This window comes from Nannobrachium achirus, assembly GCF_963921795.1.
Source record: "Nannobrachium achirus genome assembly, chromosome: 15".
In the NCBI taxonomy this organism is placed as follows: domain Eukaryota; kingdom Metazoa; phylum Chordata; class Actinopteri; order Myctophiformes; family Myctophidae; genus Nannobrachium; species Nannobrachium achirus.
In genome coordinates this window covers 22,582,697-22,596,011 of record NC_137822.1, presented here as the reverse complement: position 1 = coordinate 22,596,011, position 13,315 = coordinate 22,582,697, and the positions used below count along the sequence as shown (strand labels likewise).

The following is a 13,315-nucleotide window of genomic DNA, read 5'->3' as shown; positions in this document are numbered from 1 at the left end:
TCCTCTTGCCCTCTCTGTGTAGAAAAAGATTGGGCTGTACTAAGAGGTCAGGGAAGAAAGAGGGGTGTGGTTGGAGTTTTATTTTTTGTTAGTTTGACTTTTGTTTCGTATTTAATTAGTTTACTATGCATTTGTTTTAACCTGTAGGTAAAAAGTCGTTTGTATTGTGTCTATTGTGTTCTAAAGTTATTCTGGGAGTGTCACGGTGCCCTTCACTGTGGAGGTGTTGGTAGAGGCTGAACTAAATCTTCTATAGTCCAATTTGGAGGTACAGTATATAATGGGCTCATTGGGCTGGGCATGGGGCCAGTCTGACTGGAGCTACAGGAAGAATGGACTGTCACTAGTCCCAGGTATTTTATAAAAGTAATATTCTCTATCCAGCAATGCCAGTTGGTAGATTTGTCGCACTGGGTAGCAAACTGCACCCGGAGGTTCGATGGAATGCATGGTAGTCAGAGAGCCAGGTGGACCAGCTTATGAAGAAACAATATTTCTGAACGACTGACGTTAATAATAATTCGTCCCAGGAAAATAAAAGCTCTCATGGACTGCAGTGCATTTCACCGAACCTCTGGTTTGTATTTGCCACCCATGTATGCACCAATTCACATTGTGCCCGGCATCGAACACTTCTATTCCGTTCCTTGCACCGTCATAAAGAAAGCACAAAAATACTACCACATCATGTGTATGATGTAGGTCTTCAGCATCATACAAAGGGATTTAGGTTCAAAATCTGTGAAATTACCCTATAAGAAAGACACAGTGACCTTCATAAAACCATCAGATAAGGGTGGTCGTGCATTAGCTAATCCAGTCAGTTCAAGATTATTAGAAGGAAACGCACCTGTGGTATCAAATACGACACAAGTGAATATCTCCTTGTATGGGCTGTTGTGTCCGTGACGTTAGTTATCTCCATACATGGAGTTCCATACTCATACATACATACATACATGCAAAGCCAGACGTAAGAGGGGTTAGCACCGCTCAACAAAGCAGAACATTTTCTTAATACATAATCCCAGGTCCACTGCCCTGCTCCACCGATCAGTCTTGCCCAAATATGGAGTTCCCCTTAGATGTCATCAATATGACATCATTAACGTGACATCAGGGAAGACCCCGTCTTGTTCCACGATGACTCTTTATTCCAGTCTTCCCCCACAATATGGCGTGGCATTCATGACGCTGCACTGATGCTCCAGTGATGTACATGTGTCATACATCACTGCGGCAGTATAATATATATAGAGGACAGGTGGTCCCTCAGTCGAGTGTCAGGTTTTCAAAATGGTCCTCGAAAGTACTATGTTCTGCGTGGACAACAGTGAATACATGAGAAATGGAGACTTTCAGCCAATGAGGCTCCAGGCTCAGCAAGATGCCGTCGTCTTTGTCTGCAAGTCCAAAACTCGCAGTAACCCAGAGAACAATGTGGGCCTCCTCACAATGGCAAACAACTGTGAGGTCCTGATGACACTACAGAATAATCCAGACACTGGACGCTTCCAGTCCAAACTACATGCCGTCCAGCCCCGTGGCAAGATCTCCTTTTGCACTGCCATCAGAGTGGCTCATCTCGCCCTAAAGCACAGACAAGGGAAAAACCACAAGATGAGAATCGTTGCCTTTGTGGGGAGTCCTATGGAGGATGACGATAAAGACCTTGTCAAATTGGCAAAGCGCTTGAAAAAAGAGAAGGTCAATGTGGATATTGTCAGTTTTGGAGAAGAGGAACTGAACGCAGAAAAGCTTACTGCCTTCATGAACACCCTAAATGGCAATGAAGGGACAGGCTCCCACCTGGCCACTGTCCCTCCTGGAGCCAACCTGGCCGATGCCCTGGTCTCCTCACAAATCCTGGACGGCGAAGGAGGCTCAATGATGGGCCTGGGTGCCAGTGACTTTGAGTTCGGTGTGGACCCCAGTAACGACCCCGAGCTGGCCCTGGCCCTGCGTGTGTCAATGGAGGAGCAAAGAGCAGCTGCTGCCTCTGCTGCTGAGGCAGGCATGCCCGCGCCCAGCGCAAGTGCATCAGAGCAGGCCTCGTCTCAGATGTCTGCATCTCAACCTGACTCGCACCCCGACTTCACCAGCATGACAGAGGAGGAGCAGATAGCCTATGCCATGCAGATGTCTCTTTCAGGCGAAGGATTTGGGGACATGGACACGGAAGCCCCCATGGACACTACTGCAGAGCCTGCCAGGGAGGAGGATGACAATGACGTGATGCAGGATCCAGAGTTCCTTCAGAGTGTCATGGAGAACCTGCCCGGCGTGGACCCCAACGACGAGGCCATCCGCAACGTCATCAACTCGCTGGCATCCCAGCCAGGAAACAAGCCAGATGCAAAGAAGGATGAGGAGACAAAGAAATGAGGGCTCAAGGGCAAGAAACATGCAGGACTGAGACATGGATGTGACATGAAGACGCTGGCAGACTTGACATCTGAGGAACAATAAAGCGGTTTTCCTTTTCTTTTCTTTTTTCTTCGCTTTCTTTCTTTTTCTTCTTTTTTTTTGCCTACTCGTACAGCATAAATCCTAATCATGTTGAAATGTCAATTCTGGTTTTAAATGATCACTAATGTGAAACTAGAAGTGGAGATTTTACATTTCTACATTTTTTGAGCAGTGCTAACCGCTCCTACATCTGGCTTTGTGTGTATGTGCGTCCGTCCCGCAAAGCTGGGCATTGGCCAAGCTTATTGGGACATTTAATGGAATTAAGTCATAAAAGGCATCACGCTCACTTCCGACTGTGTGTGATTTTTTTATATGGAATTCCTGCTATCCGAAGCAATTAATTCCATTCCATACCATTGATTTGCATAACCATGCAAAGGCAATAATGAACTGGCCTGGAAACAAGACAAATCTGCCAGAGCTAAAAAATAAATAAATTAAAAATGTACCTGTGTGAATTAAGTGAGCGGTGCAAACACGACTCTTGTGTTTGTCTCCTTGTATGGGCTGTTCTGTCCGTGACGTCACTTAATGTGTATGAGCACTGATCGCCATACATGGAGATGAAATGTAGGAGCGGTTTGCACCGTGCAAAAAGATGAATTGATATTCTGGTATGCTAGGCTAATAACGTACAGTATGGACAGTAAGTAGTGTTATTCTGAAGTTTCTGTGCAGTGTTTTAAAACAGCATGATCATAACTGGAAAGGTGCAATTCTGGGAAATTGCAAGTGCGAGTCGTGAGGAATCCGCTGGGAAAGGAATGTGTACTGTTCCTGATTAATTCCGTCTTACCATTTATATTACATATTGTGATGTCACATCACTGTGAAGCTTGACATTATATTTTTCCAATCAGAAAAGGGACAGAAAACGTCCATTGAACTCAATGGACTTTTGGGGTTACAGAAAGGTTCACAGAAAAAAGAAAAAGTTACTCTAGGTGAAATAAAAATGGACAAGAACGAATAGCCTGGTTGCCTACAGCAACCACACTGAATAAAATAATCAAACCTCGGTTCAAAGTGAAGCGGTGAATCTGAGTATAAAATTGTGTGGAGAGTCAAATTGTCATGTGAAGCTTGACCAATGTTCAACTTGAAGGGATTTTCAGAATGTAGAGGAAATGATCACAGAGCTATGAACTCTGTGATCTATACATTCTTTCAATTCTGAATGAATTAATGATTTTATCTGGAGGGCCGAATTGTCATGTGAAGCTTGACCAATCCTCAAAGTATCCAATCAGACATTTTGTGACAGACATTTTGTTTTTGATAAAACCTGTTCATTCTGGACTGAAATGACCATATATGGACATGGGACACACAAAGCCACTCCTTGGAAGCGGCTTTCACCGCTTCAAAAAACATAGGCGCAAACAGTAACCTATAAACTGGCATCTAAGAACATGCACTATTTGAATTAAATCATGGTGATTTTGAATAGAATTACTGTAACATACTGTATGTGGGAGTGGATAGACCTGTGCAGCACCTTTATCAGAGTAAAGGCCCATTCCCACTGGGCCAGATAACATATATCTGGAGATATTTCTCCAGATATTTCTCCATGCAAAGTGGATGGTAGATACAGAAAAAAAAATGTTTTGCCACAGATAAAAGTATCTGTGGCAAATATCTGTGGTATATATTTTTTTTATCTGTATCTACCATCCACTTTGAATGGAAAAATATCTGGAGAAATATCTCCAGATATCTGTTATCTGGCCCAGTGGGAATGGGCCTTAACTGAAGCTCAGCCTAGTGCAGTAGCCAGTCTATGATGTTAGTCATCTATGACATCAGTATAATGACATTAGTTGTTTTCTATATTTGGACAAAATGTTTATAGAGATAAGAAAATAACTAAATAAGGAAACAACTCGTGCCACTATTGTCGTGACACTCTATGACGTATATTGCTCATATGTCACTGCAATGTTATATATACTGTATAACAACAGGCAGCTTAGTTTCTGAGTCATTCTAACACTCTCTAGCTCTGTGTTTCAATTTATCCTTTGGTTTTGCTTTATTTTGGTGTGAGCAAGGACAACCATCAAGATGTCTGACATGGAAGATGATTTTATGTGTGACGATGAAGAAGACTACGATTTGGAATCGGATGATAGCACGTCTGGACCAAACCTGGAGAACCAGTACTACAACTCCAAAGGTCTCAAGGAGGATGACCCCAAAGCAGCACTCAGCAGCTTTGAAAAGGTGCTGGAACTAGAAGGAGAAAAAGGAGAATGGGGGTTCAAAGCCCTCAAACAGATGGTCAAAATAAACTTCAAGCTGAACAACTTTCCGGAAATGATGAACAGATACAAACAACTGCTGACATACATCATGAATGCTGTCACCAGCAACTACTCAGAGAAGTCCATCAACTCCATTCTGGACTACATCTCCACCTCCAAACAGATGGACCTACTCCAGGAGTTCTACGAAACTACTCTGGAGGCTTTGAAAGATGCAAAGAGTGACAGGTTATGGTTTAAAACTAATTCGAAGCTGGCGAAACTGTACTTGGAGAGTGAGGAATATGGAAAGCTGCAGAAGGTACTCCACCAACTGCACCAGTCATGTCATACGGACAGTGGAAAGGATGACCATAAGAAGGGCACGCAGCTCTTAGAGATATACGCTATAGAGATCCAGATGTACACCGCACAGAAGAACAACAAGAAACTGAAGGCCCTGTACAAGCTATCTCTTAACATCAAGTCAGCCATCCCTCACCCGCTCATCATGGGAGTCATCCGAGAGTGTGGGGGGAAGATGCACCTGAGGGAGGGCGAGTTTGAGAAGGCTCACACAGACTTCTTTGAGGCCTTCAAAAACTACGATGAGTCCGGGAGCCCCAGGAGAACCACGTGCCTGAAGTACCTGGTCCTCGCCAACATGCTGATGAAGTCAAAGATCAACCCCTTTGACTCTCAGGAGGCCAAACCCTATAAGAATGACGCAGAGATCATAGTGATGACAAATCTGTTAGGCGCCTACCAGACTAATGACATCGCTGAATTTGAGAAGATCCAAAATCGCAGTAACATAATGGACGACAGTTTCATCAGGGAGCACATTGAGGAGCTCCTGCAGAACATCAGAACTCAAGTACTTGTCAAACTCATCAAGCCATACACGCGAATACACATCCCCTTCATCTCCAAGGAGCTGAACATTGACGTGTGTGATGTGGAGAGTTTGCTGGTGCAGTGCATACTGGCCAATACGATCCAGGGCCGCATTGACCAGCTTAACCAGCTGATATTACTGGACTCCAAGAAGAGACAGGATCGCTACACCGCTTTGGACAAATGGACACACACACTGGACTTACTGAACCAAGCCCTTGTCACCAAACACCTGACGCCAGAATCTGTGTAAAGGAAAAAATCACACCCAGTGTGAAGTGAGCGCTGCTATTTATGAGTTAATTTCGTCCAGCGTCCCGCGGAGCTTGGCCAATGTGACCCTGTGCGTACTTGTAGACGCGGGACAAATGGACATAATAGGAGCTTAAAGGAGCACCGCTCAAAAAAGAAAGATTAATGGAACCCGCTGAAAATGGCATATCTGAATGCTTCCATAAAAATGCCTCTCCATTTAGACCTTTTATTATTAAGAAGAAAGAAGAAAACAGAAATCATCAAGAAAACAATCACCTTTAAGTATGTGTTTTGTCTGAGCAGAATGATTCCCATATTTTCAGGATGGAATCTAAAAAATAAATAATAATAATCTTAACAGAAAACCGTTGGCCCAATTTGTGCAAGTGAGCAGAGCAGTAGACCTCATCATTAGCAGAGACATCTGTGATAGAAGTAAAAGAGCTGTACAGAGAGCAGTAGAACAGTTGCGATCACTTCCTCAGCTAAGCCCTGGCAGCTATGAATCAGAGATCTGAAAGCTTGGTGGAGTGGACAAAGTGTGCTGCATGGGTCACCCTCCGGTAACCATCCATCACGCGTTTCCCCATTTGCTAATCCCACAGGTTGACAGTGGACATTGTCAAGAACCTGAAGGACTGTCGCATGAAGGTTTTCAGGAACCATGACATCTCTGACAAGAGGAGGAGGGGTCAAAAGAGCCTTTAGTGGTTCTCAAAGTGGGGTTCCGGGACCCCCAGAGGACATTTGGGTGTGAATTCATAGGATCAGCTCAGCATGTCTTGTGAACGCTGCCAGCAGGACAAGGATCCCAATCCCTGAAGATTTTGGAAATCTTTTTTTAATTTGCAAGTCCCAGTCTCTACATATTTTTAGGCAAGACAAAACCCCCACCATCAATATGACACTTAAATGTGATGGGGGGAGGTGGGAGAATTAAGGACTGCAGTGGAAAAAGGGGTCCAGGTTCAGGGCATGGGGAACAACAGGACAGGGCTACACTTACATACTGTATATAGTATGTAATATAGTACATATATTATATAGTACAACTTTTTTTTTATGTGAATCAGATTTTCCTGGAGCTCCAAGTCTGGGCAGTGTTTCTGCCTTTTCTGGCTTCTAGTGTGTTTAAAACTAAAAGGGAAATGAGAAAAGAAAACAATTATATTGAAAAGTACAACGTATGGGGCTTGGAGTGGTTTAAGTTGTAAATGAACTATAGCCATTGTACAAGAGAAGACCATTTTATGGACCTGCTTATGTCTTATGAATTTCATTTTACAATTCACACTTCATGCTCAACACAAAATAAAATACACATCTAATCTAGTGATAAATATGTTTAAAAAAAAAGCCATACATCTTGAGGGCAGCTTTTTACCACCACATTTGTATTATTAATATTATATACAGTATATTCTATATTTACTACGGTCTCTCCAAAACATCACTCTACCAATGAGGTGGAAAAAAGAAAATAAATAGTTACTGCAGGTAGCAAACGCTCATAGATTAACTTTGCTACCATCTAGTGACCATAGGTTGAGTTACATGGTGTGCCCTGGGTGGCATCTTTCACAAAAATGTCACAATCAGATGGATGTTTGGTCAACCTTGTACACACATTTGTACAAGCTGAATGCTGCTTCATTTGCATTGATACATCGTCATCACTATCAATGATATCATCAATAATACTATCTGTCACTATAAATAATACAAACATTTCCTTCTCCTTATTGCCAGACCCATGAAATGGGTAGGCCTACATAAGCAAATGTCGGTCTGTCCGGGTTTTCTATATAAAGGGTATATATGATGATGACATGATGATGACATGCCTACAAAAGGCATGATGTCATAAATGATGATGACAGACAGGGGGTCTGGCACAACCAGGTTGACCTGGTCTAGTTGCCAGACCCATGAAATGGGTAGGCCTACATAAGCAAATGTCGGTCTGTCCGGGTTTTCTATATAAAGGGTATATATGATGATGACATGATGATGACATGCCTACAAAAGGCATGATGTCATAAATGATGATGAGACAGACAGGGGGTCTGGCACAACCAGGTTAACCTGGTCTAGTTTTATAAATGAGAGGCTTTAATAACAACACTCCTGTTCTCTTCCATACGCACTATAGGGGGTGGTCCACAGCTGCTCTCCACAGATCAGATATGGAGAGGTTTATAAACCTTCTTTCCTGGCACTTGAATCTGCACTTCTTTTCTATATACTCTTAAATGTAATAGATGAGAGGTTGCTTTAATAACAAAGACTCATACGCATTAGGGGTCTCACTAAGGAGGCTATCCAAAACCCCACTGTTTTTGTTCTCATTATTTCTGTCCACTAAAAAAGAAAAAGTATGGCCTAAAATTACACCACAAATGGCAGTTGGTTTGCAAATTCCACCCACTACTCAGGCACATAAAATGACACTGCTTGACCTCAAATCTAACACCCCTAACAGGCTCTGTGCATTAATGTAGTCCCGGATTTCTAGAAGGTGGCATACGTGTTTCCTGTTGTGGTTTATCAGCTATTAGGAAATGAACCGTAACAGAAAACAGGTACTGTACGCCACATTCTGGAAACCTAGGAAATACAGTTGTGCACAGAGGCTAATCTTTCCACGTGTCTCACCTGTTAGCGTAGCGGCGTTGACGATTGCACTGGGGTTGAAGGTGTGAGCAGAACACAGAGCATCAGCCAGGATCAACCTCCCTTCTGCATCTGTATTATCAACCTGCACAGGAGAGATAAAAGAATGTTGATCTGAATAAGTTGGACATTCAAATGAAATGAGTTGAAGAACACACCAATCCATTAAAGCTGGGAGTGGTGCCCAGGGGAAATGTACAGTAGGCCTACGCACCACTAGTGCTGCTCCTAGACTTCATGGAGTGCTGGTATAGCCTTGACTCCTTATTCATGGTGCCATAATCTTCCTAAAAAAACATAAACACATACAATCATTACTGTTTCTTTTTCCACATTGAGTTGAGTTTAACATGCTTCCTTTTTTTGTCTTGTATGTTCTAAATAAGTGGCCTAGCAACATCATCATTCTATTTATTTGTCTCTGCACATAGATATTCATAATGAATTATAACCTTTCAGCATGTTTGTATTACTGCTTCATTGTCAAGTGAAGCTTATTTTATGTTTATGTTGCACTTGTTATAAGTCACTCTTGATAAGATACCATCAGCTAAATGTATCATTTATCTAGAGTGTTGTTAAAGTACCAAATGTAACATTACAATAAAACATGATAACACCCAATAATGCAATTCCACGAAACTCATGAAAAGCTATGCAACACTAATGAAACTGTTTATGGTCTTCATAGGTAGCCTTACCTAGTGTCAGATGAGTTTTCTTGACATCAGGGGTAGGCAACCATAGGCACAGTCGGGTGCCAACATTAGCATAGGGGAGGGTGATCATTGGCACTGACATTGGCATAAATGTGGGGGAGAGATGTATTATTATTATTATTATTAATAAATATTAAAGTTCTCTCACATCTATACAAATACATCCTGCACATAATTCCACATTCATTCAAACTGCTAACTCTGACTGGGGAGTATCCTGAAAATACATCAATAAAACAAGTAAAGGTTGTTATGTGGACAATCAAAAAGGTGTGATATGGCACACTGACTGTCACTATCAAGAAAATTAAAACGTGTCACTTCAGGGCACTTCATGTCAAAAAGGTTGCAATGCAGACCCCTGCGTTACATGCAATGGGCAGTAGCCTACTGTTCATAGGCACATTAACACTAGACTAGATACTTTAATTGTATGTGGACTGATGTTAATGTGTATGAGCCAACTAAAACATTGTCCAATGTAACGTTATAATAATAGTGAATAGGCCTACAACATCGACAACATACGTATACATCATAATTTAATACACTTACTACCTGAGTAAACGCCGTTTACTAAACGTAAACTATCTTGTCCCCTTGATGTCTGCAGACTGGAGTACGTTTGATAAATAATAAAGTTGCACTTACACTGCAGCTTTTATCATGCAACACTATGCTAAAGCAAAGGGGAGTAGTTAGTTGGCGGTTCAAGGAACAGGCAGGTAAAAAGAATAACATTAACTACACATGCCAGCCAGGAGAAGTGACGTCAAATGAACGCTAGCTATGCAAAAAGAAAAGAAAAAAAGAAGAAGATAGAAAAGATGCACCAGCACCACCTAGTGGCACCATCTGGAATTGCATTAACTGACCGACCGACACACACACACACACACACACACACACACACACACACACAGTCTCTCTCTCTCACACACACACACACACACACACACACACACACACACACACACACACACACACACACACACACACACACACACACACACACACACACACACACACACACACACACACGCATGCATTTGCAACGTACAGATTATTTCCATCAAAACATAAACAACCTCAAACTGAAAATAAATCTCGGGCGAATTTAAAAAGGTTACGAGAATCTCACGCGATTTCAAGTCTGTTGAACGCACAGTTGCATCCGACACCAAATTAGGGTACCGCGGCTCGGCGGCTTCTCTTGATTGGCCGACCCAAACCCGTCGGGCCTCGTTGATTGGTCAACCGCGGCGCCGCTGGTCGTTCATAAATAGAGCGCGGGTTTAAAACTATTCAGTGTCCTCTGAACCTTCAGTGCGTCGCTCCACACCTGACCTGTTCTACGGATCAGTTGTTTTCTTTCATCAGCATCCCGACCTTCAACTTTCGTCACACTCACTGCAACTGTTCCAAGTTGTTCTTCCTGAAACAACTTGAACTAGGCTACCTTGTTCCAGAGACTTTGGGCAACCGTTGAACCGTCGACCACCATGGGTCAATGTGGGAGCAGAGCCCGTCGCAGCCACAAGACCACCGCCGTTCCATCATCCCACCTGCTTCCATTCACTCAGATGGAGTTCCAGGATGGAATGTTTAGGCCAGCCTGCAAAGTTCCAGTCGACGTCGTCGAGTTCCAGGAGGTGCAGTGCTCCGCCGTCTACACAGACAACCACCTCTTCGAAGAGGACGAGTGGGAGGATGATGATGAAGGGTACGGCTCCCTGGAGAAACCCACTCCCAGAGGACCTCATTCCGGCTTCCAGCCGTCGAAGATCCCCACCGCAGCAGTCTGCGACTACCTGCAGTCTCTTAACTCCAAAGACACTTTCAGTTTACTGTATTTGGCCAAAGAACTGCAAACATCATCATCATCATCATCATCATCATCATCATCATCATCATCATCGGCGGTCATTCGCAGTTGAATGTAAGTGGTGGTGTTGGGTTGGAGCCGTTGGTCTTGGACCTGCTTGGTCACACACACACACACACACACACACACACACACACACACACACACACACACACACACACACACACACACACACACACACACACACACCTAAATACCACATTCTGTAGTCCACGATTGTAAATAGTTTAACATTTTTGTATAGTCTATCAATTTGCATATTTTATTACCATTTATCATCATTATTATTGTTGTTGTTGTTGTTGTTGTATGTCTGACCATACTGTAGCCTATATAGCTAAATAACCACACACACACACACACACACACACACACAATAGTACACAATTGTAAATAATTAAACCTTTTTGTATTCTATAATCACATTTTATTACTATTTTATTGTATTATTATTATTGTTGTTGTTGTGGTGGTGGTGGTGGTGGTGTGTCGTTGGCTGTGGGTTATTGTGTAAATAAATGTATCCTAGATATCCTATTACTATTTTATTGTATTATTATTGTTGTTGTTGTGTGTGGTTGGTTGTGCGTTATTGTGTAAATAAATGTATCCCAGATATCCTATTACTATTTTATTGTATTATTATTGTTGTTGTGGTGTGTGGTTGGTTGTGGGTTATTGTGTAAATAAATGTGTACTGTATCCTGTAAGTTGTGTCCTGTGTCTGATTTTTATGAAAGGTAATTAATCTATCAACACATTGTTCAGTTCGTTCAGTTCCCATTGTTTCACAGAGTATTTAAAACTCATAGCAGCTTGGGTGTTCAGTTTGACATTTAATTTTGGTTCTCATACAATTTGACACATTGGGGCTTAAACACAAATTTAGCAAATAGCCTGAGAGGGTCTTTTTTAATCATCACAACTAAAAAAATCCTTCAAGTCCCAGGTAAGATTGAAGCTGTTTACAGAACATGGGCAAAGATTCCATGTTCTGACCTGCAGTCTACATTTTGTTATCACATACATAAGGTAGAAAACTTGCCCAGGTTTTTAATGCTAATATGACTCTGAACTTTGCTTTCATTAACCTTTTTTTGGCTTACAATAACTTAACTTTATGAATCTTTTAGTAATTAGTAGTCATTGTTAGTTCAAACTTTGGCAGTGCAAAGCAAGGGTCAAAACTGATGATTTCTGTCTGGTGGAAGAATGTTATTTTAGGAGATATGCAAGAATATAGAGTATAGACATGATCTAGGCTACTCATGATTTATGATTGTGATAAAGCACTTTCATTGTCATTATCATTAAATGACATTTGAAGAACAGCAATGATATACAAATATTAAGCTTTTAACTAACATCAACATGTACAGTAACACTTGTTTCTGTACTGTACAATAGTTATTGTAGTAAATGATACACTTTTTCCACCAAGATAACTTTGGTTCTCCATTCTGAATTCTTGGAACCTTGGTGCTTTCTAATGCAGTGGTTCTCAACCTGTGGGTCGGGACCCCTGGGGGTCCCCAAATTATTTTAGGGGGGTCCCCAGATGATTAACTTAATGTGCAACATTGTTTTCTCACTCAACAAAAAAAAACAATCAACAACATAAAGTTTAAGTGTATAGAGGGTATATTCACATTTCTAAAGTTACCATTTAAGATCTTTTAATGCCTCTAAAATGACAAATTAAACATTGGCAATATTTATCAATAGAACCGTGTTAGAGGAAATGTAATGCCTCAACCCTTAGTGCTCACCAGTTAAAATATGATTATTTTGGGGGTTGCGGCCTGAAAAGGTTGAGGACCACTGTTCTAGCGAACAAGCCCACATTCCCACCAGGTTTAAGCAGATGTGTCATCAACAGTGAATATGAACTTAGCTTACAAAATGACATTCAGGTAGGAATGACACAATTGCTTTTAACAAAGGAACCTGCACTAAAACTTGAAAGGTGAAACATACGTACACTAGGTACTAGGTAGATATTTATTTGAATTTCTTTCTGATTGGTACTTTGCCCAGTTCAATGAGCACTTGTCTCAAGCTCACATCTTCAGATCCCCAAAACAAAGATAGGAAAGAGGTCTTTTGCATGGCAAATAGAACGTGCTTTCATTTTCAAATGTACCCATAATTGTTTTAGGATTTTCATT

At 41.8% G+C, this 13,315-nt stretch overlaps 2 protein-coding genes across 2 annotated transcripts; both read left to right on the top strand.

Annotated features, from left to right (window-relative positions):
- Positions 1-1,296: 1,296 nt before the first annotated feature.
- LOC308300075 (26S proteasome non-ATPase regulatory subunit 4-like) lies at positions 1,297-2,385 on the top strand (the record flags this gene model as incomplete). The annotated part of the gene is made up of 1 exon (XM_080743844.1): positions 1,297-2,385. One exon carries the CDS (start codon positions 1,297-1,299, stop codon positions 2,383-2,385), a length of 1,089 nt encoding a protein of 362 aa, XP_080599970.1.
- Positions 2,386-4,539: 2,154 nt separating this feature from the next.
- On the top strand, positions 4,540-5,868 carry LOC308299701 (COP9 signalosome complex subunit 2-like; the record flags this gene model as incomplete). The annotated part of the gene is made up of 1 exon (XM_080743491.1): positions 4,540-5,868. One exon carries the CDS (start codon positions 4,540-4,542, stop codon positions 5,866-5,868), a length of 1,329 nt encoding a protein of 442 aa, XP_080599617.1.
- Between the last annotated feature and the right edge of the window lie 7,447 nt (positions 5,869-13,315).